Genomic DNA, 10,041 nt, shown 5'->3' on the forward strand with positions numbered 1-10,041 from the left:
CCACACTTTGAAATAACCAATATTCGGTGTCATGTTTTTCCATACCTCATATGGAGAAATACCAGTTTTCTTTAAAGGAATTCTATTTATTATGTGACAAGCGGATAGTAACGCTTCGCCCCATAAATTGAAAGGTAATTCTGAATGCATTAACATAGCATTCATCATCTCTTGATATGTTCGGTTCTTTCTTTCGGCTATGCCATTTTGTTGCGGTGTTCTAGGCGCCGAACATTCATGTATTTTGCCATGTTCTTCACAAAATGCATCAAATTCAGTAGAGAAGTATTCACCGCCCCTATCACTTCTAAGGACTTTTATACTTCTACTTAATTGATTTTCTACTTCTGCTTTATAAATCTTAAAGGCATTAAAAGCTTCATCTTTATGCTTTAAGAGATATACATATGTGTATCTAGAAGCATCATCAATGAAAGTGATGAAATACCTGTTTCCCCCACGGGTTAACATGCCATTAAATTCGCACAAATCTGAATGTATAAGATCAAGTAGATTTGTCTTTCTTTCAACACTTTTGAAAGGTTTTTTAATCATCTTTGATTTAACGCATAATTCACATTTGTTAAAATCATTGATGTTACATGATATCATTCCAGATTTAATTAGTCTCTTCATTGAACTAATACCAGTATGTGCTAATCTATTATGCCATAAAGAAACAGAATCAAGCATATAAGCAGAATTAGAAATTTTATTAATCATATTGTTGGTAATACATAGTTTGATCATTCCCTCGGGTCAATATAAGTTTGCCCGATTCATAAACAGATTTAATACCAGGTTTTCCCAATAAATCCCCACTAACAAGATTCCTATTCATGTCTGGGACATGAAGCACATTGACAAGAGTAATTTTCTTTCCGGAATCGTACTTCATTTCCCATTTGTACCTAAGTGCTCAAGTGCCGTCTACAAGCCGCCACTAGCGCCTCTACGCCCACGCCCTCGGACCCGGTCCCGGAGCCGGAGCCGGTGTCGCCACCGGCGACACCGGCGAGGGTGTTTTTGGTAGAGACAAGTGGCATAAGGCTTGGGACTACCACATATGACTATGTGGCACTTTATCCTCTTTGGCTCTTTTGGAATGTACATTGTTCCAAATGATATATAAATGCTTTTAAAGTTTGCTCCACTTTCTATGTGGGACTATTTATGAAGCATTTATTGCCATTCTCACATTTGTCATTTTGGAACATAACTTGATGGAATTAATCCTCATAATTTCCAACAAACTTTCATCTATGCTCTTCTCTTTCACCTTCATATATAAAGACTGGTTTTCTTTTTCATTATTGACACATTCACTAACATGTGATTACTTTTCCTTTTTTAGTGCAATTGTTGAAGATTTCAGGCTGTAGAAACTTTTAAGACCAATGGCTTCTGATTATTTTGACAAGACTCAACCATTTGCAATTATATCAACTATGATTTCTTTGATTAAAATATAAGGTATGATGTTTATAGTTTAAAAAGGTTTTTGATTATGATTTATTTGATTGTGTAATTACTTAATTACATAAATTCATCGTTTAGCTTCACTATATAAATTTATGTTCTAAGGAAAAACTGAATGCACGAACTAGTTTCAGTTTCCATCTCACCTCGCAACCTCAATTTGTGTTGGATACTTCCTGTCTTTAATTCTTAGCTTAAAATTCATCAAGCATTGTATTATTTATTATTTTTTAGAGAGGGTAATTATTTTTATTGTTATTATTTGTTTTTTTTTCTATAAATATTATATTATTATATTTTTATTAGTTATAAGTGATAAATGTGGTATATGCGTTCAATTAAATTATAAGGAAGGTTGCATAATTATAGATGCATCGCTTACAATGATGCAGAGTTTTTTTTTTTTTTTGACAGAAACAATGATGCAGAGTTATTATATACATGATTATAATGTTTGTATTTTTGAACAACTTCCCTGCATAGGTTCAGAATTCTCAAGAAGATACTATCAGTCGGATGATAAATTTTAATATTTCAGATGATGTGGTGCAAACCATTTTAATTCTTGTCAAAGGCCACGGCCTGTTTAAAGATAGTAATCCCTTTACAATTATGGAATCAGAGATTGTGTCACATAGGTTACGTACTGAACATTCAGTACTGCTGTCTGCAATAAAGGTACAAGTATATATCATATGTATTTGCATAATTTGATCCCTCGTCCGTTGTATATGTATAATTGTCTATTATTATATATGAAAAATACATATCTTTTACAATTGTATTTTATTGGAAGGTCTCGATGGTGTTAAACAGTATTCTTGATGACTTTAAAGCTTATTGTGCAATAATGAGAAAGAGGATGAAGGGTGTGTTATTCAACTATGACACTGGTTCCGCTGAGGGATTTGGTTGTACTATGGTAAATGCATTTATTTGCTAAGTAAATTTTAATACTTTTTTTTGTTGCTTATTCTCAAATGTCATAAATTTGCAGGAGGCCGAGCTTGCCCTGAAGTATAAGTACAGAAATGTTACTAGAAATTTCGAGTTGTTGAAAAGTTTCTTTTATAAAATATATAATAAGCAGGTTTCTTCTAGAAGTATTGGCAAAAGGAAATCAACAAATCAGTCATCTGGAAGAAGCAAAATCTCCAAAAGCACAAGCTCAGTGAATAAACAATATACGCCGAATATGATTAAATTGAAAGAAAGAATGGAAAAGGAAGTTAAGTGGTTAACTGAAGAGTTTATCCACAAATTTTTAGTTAAAGAGTTTCAAGACCCGAACAAATGTGAACTATTTTTGAGCTATGATACAGATAAATTTCAAAATGGTATTAAGTTGCTTATTTAGTAAAATTTGTAAACTTTTGTGTTGAGAAGCCAACTTATGTACTGTACTTATAATTAGTTAATTAGTTTATGTAATTTATGTGAAGGTGGACCAATCGGTAGCACTCTTCAAAACATGCACGTGTAATAATAGTAACAAGTAAGATTTAAGTTTATTTATTTTATTTAAATAATATATATATATATATATATATATATATATATATATATATATATATATATATATATATATATATATATATATATATTATAATTAAGTTTTATTAGAATTAGATTAGTTAAATTCTATCTTCTTTATTAAAATATTAAAATATGTTTAGATTAATTAGACTATTTTCTTGCAAAAACACAAAAAAATATTAATTGATTAGTTTTTAGTTTTTCATATTTAAATACTAAAAAATATAGTTTATTTTGTTTTCATTTTTCTTTTCAGATTTTAATATGCTTATTTTTAGATTTTTCAATGTTTCGATAGCAAGACATAAATCAATATTATTAGCTCGAGGGTTTCTTCAAAGAGAAGGACTCGACTACTCTGAAGTATTTTCTCCTGTAGCAAGACTGGAGACTGTTCGACTAATGGTAGCGTTGGCATGTAACTAAGGTTGATCGACATTTTACTTAGATGTGAAATAAGCATTTTTTAATGGTCCCTTAGACAAATAGGTCTATGCCACACAATCTCATCGGTTTATGATTCATAAGGAGGCGAGTAAAGTATATAAGTTGCACAAAGCGCTTTATGGCCTCAAGCAGGCACCGAGGGCATGGAACAAGAAGGTCGACTCATACTTAGTCGAATTGGAATTTTTCAAATGAAAATCCGAGTATGGTGTCTATGTTCAGGTTGTGGCACGAAATATTACAATGATCTGCTTGTATGTCGATAACTTGCTGGCAACTGGAAGTAGCTTGGAGAACTTTTCGAAGTTCAAAGAAATGATGACGAAAGAATTTGAAATGTCGGATCTGGGAAAATTGTCTTATTTCCTAGGCATGGATTTTCAAATGTCGAAGCAAGGAATGATGCTAAATTAAAGTAAGCATGTCAAAGAGATACTCAAAAGGTTAGGAATGGATGATGCGAATCTTGCATCTTCACCTGATGAACTAAATTTGAATTTGGAGAAGCACGAAGAGGAATACAAAGTCGACGCAACGTTGTTCAAACAAAATATTGGATCACTAAGATATGTGTGCAACAGTCGACCTAACATAGGTTTCGCTATCGAATTAGTGAGCAGATACATAGGTGAACCAAGAGTGTCACACATGGAGGCTGCAAGAAGAATTCTGAGATACTTAAAAGGATCGATGGATTATGGAATTCTATTTCGATGAGATTCTGAAGACAAAGAAGCAACAATTACTTGTTTTTCAGATGTTGATTATTGTGGAGATAAAGAAGATCGAAGAAGCACAACTGGATATTTCTTTCAAGTATTTGGTACCCCAATCTCATGGTGTTCGAAGAAGTAAACATTGGTGGCATTGTCATCACTTAATGCAAATTGAGTTGGAGAGGAAGGCTCAACAAGATTCAAAGAAATCCAGCCATTGGAACACACTCAAGCCATACCCCAATAGAAAACTGGAGTGACATCCTGCTTCAACCAAATCAAGTTCTGTAGTCTGGAAAAACTTTGTTGCTTGTAGTGATCTGAATAATTTCTTATTTTTATGAGCCTTAAGAGGTCTATGATGCAGCTCATTCAAGACAAAACACTTGAGCAGATTTTGATAACTAACCCAGACTTTAATTAACTGGATATGATAGAGAACTGAATCATAACACTCATAAAATATTTATTAACTTATTAATTTTTTATTTTAATTATTTTTTAAACCAAAAGGCTACCCAGAAAAGGTGTGAAAAAATCTTTCACTTACATAATGACATTATGCTATTAAAAATCTTTCACCTGCCTAGTTGATATATGAGTATATGCAGGGCAGAGATCTGAAGCAAAATCAAATAAAACCCCAAAAAAACCTAGGCAAATATCAAAACACATAGAGCTAGAGAGAGATTGAGCGAGCCATACCCCAATAGAAAACCGGAGTGACATCCTGCTTCAACCAAATCAAGTTCTGTAGTTTGGAAAAACTTTGTTGCTTGCAGTGATCTGAATAATTTCTTATTTTTTTGAGCCTTAAGAGGTCTATGATGCAGCTCATTCAAGACAAAACACTTGAGCAGATTTTGATAACTAACCCAGACTTTAATTAACTGGATATGATAGAGAACTGAATCATAACACTCATGACTTAAGTAAGTATAAGGTGTAACCATAAGTATTGGGTGTTACACCGGGTGATTGCATGTCAGTTCTCTATCATATCCAGTTAAAGTATGGGTTAGTTATCAAAATCTGGGTTTCAACGCGCTTGATAAAATATTCTAGAAAATGCATGAGAGTATGATTTCAAAGTTAAACTAATTGCATCTTGATGCAGAAGTTAAATTTAATGATCTTACAAAGTCTTCAGGTAAAAAAAATCGTGAAGTAGATATTACTAATAGTGCATGCTAGTGGAGCAAACTTTAGACCATCCCAAAAAATGAATGTAAGTCCAACTTCAAAGGAAATAGTTTCTACCGAGGTGCTAAATAATTTTGTGCCAACAAGTTATTATATTTTGTAATGTTGAACAAAACATATACAAAAATTGTCTCTGGTGCCATGCAGGTGCTCAGGGAAAAATTTAAATTCCTTGACGCATTCAACACCGGGGTTTGAGTTTTGGCGTGGAGGAGAACGCACTTCGTCGTCCGCCTCCGAACCATAGATATGCCGGGGTGTGGAACACCTCAAACCCATCGTATATGAGTTTTTGCTATATTTTGATGACAACCAAACACTACATATCTCTAAAAAAAATCAAATAATTATTATTAATTTTATGTATAATTGTTGAGCTAAGAATAATAATATTAATAAGATTTTTTGCGTTAAAAAAAAATTAATAAACCAAATTCTTTAATTTATTTTAAAATTAAAATTAAAAATAACTTTCTTTATGAGTTTATATTTTATTAATTTGTTAAAGAATCCAAACTCCAAAACCCTTGAAAAAGTCTCTTCCGCTTCAAACTCCAAACAAAGCCGTAGACATCGTCCACCACCACACACGAACTCCGACGGAACTAGAACCACAAAGGCTCTTCAAATCTTAAAAAACAAAGGTGCTCTTCTCTCTCCATTTCTCTTTAATCTCTAGTTTTCCTAAAATCAATTTTCATTTTTCATCTCATTTGAATTTAGATGCTATAAATCTTCGTCCTCTCTCCGTTCTTCTGTCTCTCTCCGGTCAGAATCTCCACTCCTCCTCTCTCTCATTCAGGTTTGTTATTTAGGGTTTTTTTAGTTAGAATTTATTAAATTATGATTGTTGTTATCTCTCACTCAGGTTTGTTATTTAGGGTTTTTTAGTTAGGATTTTTTAATTTAGGGTTGTTATTGTTTAATCATTGTAAACTAAACTTCAGAATCATGGAGCTTACATGTCCCTGCGGGAATGGATATCTAATCAGGAAGGTAACAACAAAAGGCCCTAACATGGGTCGTCCATATTACAAATGCCCTGGTTTTGATAAGGCAAGTCTTGAAATAATTTTTGTACACTTTTGTTTTATGTTATATATCTTAACATTTATTATTTGACAGGAAAATAACATCAGTGATTGTAATTTCTACTCATTTGAGGATGAACTCAAGTACTGTCCCTGTGGACGTGGCTTTTGCCGCACAATCTTTCGACATAAAAAAAAAATATTGGTGTTGTTGTGTTATGGTGAGAATTTTAAGGGCTATTATATTCAAGTATGTTTGTTTTTAGAGTTGTATTAACTCCGTGTGTGTATGGGCAGGGAGATGGTGATTGTAGATTCTCTGAGATTATTACGTCAACCTGGCAACCGCCTTCGAGTTCCACTCACCCGGCACAATCTCTGTCTGCTTCCAGCCGAAGTTCTCAGCCTCCTTCCAGTAGCCAAGGAGCAAGGAGCAATGTGATGAGGAAGCATGTACTACTTGTACGATCTCTCGAAGTAGCTCAAACAAGTTCTGCGGCCTATCTTGATCTTATTAAAGAATTTGCTGGCTGTGGACTAGAGGACTAGAGTATGAGTTTATCATTAATTATATGAGGATTGATTCATTTCTATGGGATCTTATATAGCCTGCTAGTGTTCTTTGCCTGATCTTATGTTTAGAATTTACTTTGAGTGTTACATAAGATTTTCTTTTGTTGACAAAAGTGTTATTTAAGATTAAACTAAGAAATATGGCTATTTACTAGAGCAAAATAGTTCCTTATCCGCCTTTCATATGTCTTGATATGTTCCTTGATTTTTCATTTGCTATGTTATTTATTTCGTATGTATGGCCTTAAGAGTGTATTCTTAAAATTTGGAAAAAGTAAGTATATTGAAAAATACTTTTAAACTTCATTGAATAGATTCAGAAATATTTAAGTAAAAAGTATTTGTTTATGGAATTAGGATGATAATTTTCTTGAAAATCATAATTTTCTCGAATCGTACTGTACATCATTACCTTCCCCAATTTGTGTTTTCTCACCTTAACACTAAACTATTAACATCGGTAAGCCAGTTATAAATTTTTATATCGAGAATCAAAACCCTAGTTTTTTATTTTTCGATTCATTTCAAATATTACCAACTTCAACATGAAGCTTTTCAATAAAGGTGACTCAACTTTCTTGTTTTTCTTACAATTGAAGAAACTCTCTGGTAGCTAGCTAATGAATCTTCACTGAATCAATTTATCTGGCAATGGCGTTTCAAAATTTTGAACCAATCTTTGTCGAACCCAAACTGGAGTTGAAACCTCACACTTCTCCACATTTACGTCATTTTTTGTTCCATGCTTATGCTCCTGATTCTTCTCACTTACTAATTCATGTTACTGATTTCCACTCTCATACTTGGGAAGCTCATCTTTCAGTTTCGTTGCTTGAAGACATTGTGAGTATATTCAATCACCCTTTTTCATCTATTTGGTTATACTGTGCCAAAACTTGATTCTGATTCAAATTCAATGCATTTTGTATAATTGATCTTAGTTATAATTTGTGAAAGATCTCGATTTTTATTCGTAGTTATAGTCACCTTTTGAACTTTTTGCAGAGGGATATTATTGGAATTGGGGGCTCTTGGTTAGAGTTTATTGATTATTTTGTAACTTCCCTCAAGTCAGAAGATCTGAAGCTGGTTCTAGAAGCCGATTCAAATTCGGATGGTAATCAGAACTCTTATCACTTCTACTTTTTGTTACTAATCTGATGAAAATTTTAAAATAAAAATGACATGCCTTGTAAGTGAATGAATTTACTTTCGTCGTAGAAGTTTGAATAGGAATTATGAATTTATGAATACAATGAGTTGAAATTTGAATTAATTAAAATTTGTTGTATAACCTCTTGTGAAATGCATGGAGTTGATTGTGCTCGTTGGATAGATTTAGCTGGAAGAGTCCAACCTTCGTTGACTGATAGGGAATTGGTGGACATGTTCATGGGTACACTAACTGGGTCGTTCTATAGTCACTTGCTGGGTAGTTCCTCAGCTGGTTTCACTGATCTCATATTGACTGGAGAACGCGTGGAGAGTGGTATTCGAAGTGGGAAGATTCAAGTAGGTGCATCTTCTGGTACTGCAAAGTAGCGATATCATGGAAGAAATGAGTCTAATGCTGTTCATAGTCAGAGGGGCCGTAGTAAGAATGATCAGAATCAATCTGTTGGAGCTGTTCTCATCTCTACACCAACACCTCAACAAGCTCCTAGACAAGGGTATCAACGCAAGACAGACAGACCGAGAAGACAATTCACCCCGATCAACATGCCTTTGTCTCAAGCCCTACAACACCTATTGAAGGCTAACTTGGTGACTCCAAGGGATCCTCCAAAGTTTGTCAACACTCCAAATCCAACTTATGATCCCAAAGCCACATGTGCTTATCATTCCAATGCTCCTGGGCACCATGCAGACAATTGTTGGGCCTTGAAGAACAAAGTCCAAGACATGATAGAAGCTGGTGAAATCGAGTTCGACGCTCCAGAGACTCCTAATGTCATTACTGCTCCCATGCCGAAGCACGACAAGGCTGTTAACGCTATCATAGACACAATCCATGTCTATGATGTGAGAGATCTGTCAACTCCTCTCCTTGACATCAAGAGAAAGCTGCTGCAAGCTGGTTTATTTCCAGGTTGCGACCCAGGCTGTTATTACTGTGCATCCCAACCCAATGGTTGTGAGAATCTGAAAAGAGGTATTTAAGGCTGGATGGATCGTGGCACTATCAGATTTGAGAAGATTCCTTCTATTGAGAATTTGTGCGAAGGTTTCTCCCGTGGCCTGAAGATTGAAGATGTGTTCGTAATTTCCAAAGCTCCGCTAAAGATCCCTACTAAGGCTCCTTTCAAGATTTCTGTTGAACCCCGCGTGGCTCCTATTATCATTACTAAGCCTGGTCCAATTCCCTATTCTTATGATAAGGCTATCCCTTGGAACTATGGTGTCGAGGTCTATATTCAAGGAGTTAAGCAAGAACTCATAACTGACAAAGTTTTCGAAGACGTTAATCTTGATGTGGGGAACATTGCCGGAACTAGTAAAGTGACAAGAAGTGGAAGAGTGTTTTCTCCAGAGATCTTTCTAAACACTGCTTGACCTACTGTTACAAATACTCCTAATGCTGATACTCGAGGTAAAGAACCTGTCCAGACACCAGTTAAGACTGTTACTGAAAATTCATCTCCTGAAGAAGCAAATGAGTTCCTGAAGATCATCTGCAAGAGTGATTACGACATTGTTGAACAAATGGGGCATACTCCTTCCAAGATCTCTATGCTGTCACTCTTTAGTTGTTCCAAGACTCACGCCAAAGCTATGATGAAGTTTCTAGAGGCTGCCCATGTGCCACAAGAGATTTCTGTCACTCAACTCGAGAATTGTATTGCAAACCTGACAACCGATAACTACCTTGGGTTTTCTGATGCTGATCTGAGTCCTAGTGGAAAGAATCATAACAAGGCGCTACATATCTCCATTGATTGTGGGGGCACCACTCTGGCCCATGTACTGGTCGACAATGGCTCGTCTCTGAATGTGCTACCCAAGTTGGTATTGGACAAACTCAACCCTGACGAAATTGTGCTGAAATCCAGTGATGT

General features: G+C 34.7%; 2 protein-coding genes across 2 annotated transcripts; both read left to right on the forward strand.

The window, feature by feature from the left end:
• Positions 1-1,352: 1,352 nt before the first annotated feature.
• On the forward strand, positions 1,353-2,973 carry LOC131634020 (uncharacterized). The gene is made up of 4 exons (XM_058904689.1): positions 1,353-1,473; positions 1,963-2,157; positions 2,276-2,401; positions 2,477-2,973. Exons 2-4 carry the CDS (start codon positions 1,996-1,998, stop codon positions 2,834-2,836), a joined length of 648 nt encoding a protein of 215 aa, XP_058760672.1. The 5' UTR covers positions 1,353-1,473; positions 1,963-1,995; the 3' UTR covers positions 2,837-2,973.
• Positions 2,974-7,636: 4,663 nt separating this feature from the next.
• Positions 7,637-8,146, forward strand: LOC131634034 (uncharacterized). The gene is made up of 2 exons (XM_058904719.1): positions 7,637-7,828; positions 7,991-8,146. Exons 1-2 carry the CDS (start codon positions 7,637-7,639, stop codon positions 8,144-8,146), a joined length of 348 nt encoding a protein of 115 aa, XP_058760702.1.
• The last annotated feature ends 1,895 nt before the right edge of the window (positions 8,147-10,041 follow it).

Source organism: Vicia villosa, unplaced genomic scaffold, assembly GCF_029867415.1.
Source record: "Vicia villosa cultivar HV-30 ecotype Madison, WI unplaced genomic scaffold, Vvil1.0 ctg.001210F_1_1, whole genome shotgun sequence".
Classification (NCBI taxonomy): domain Eukaryota; kingdom Viridiplantae; phylum Streptophyta; class Magnoliopsida; order Fabales; family Fabaceae; genus Vicia; species Vicia villosa.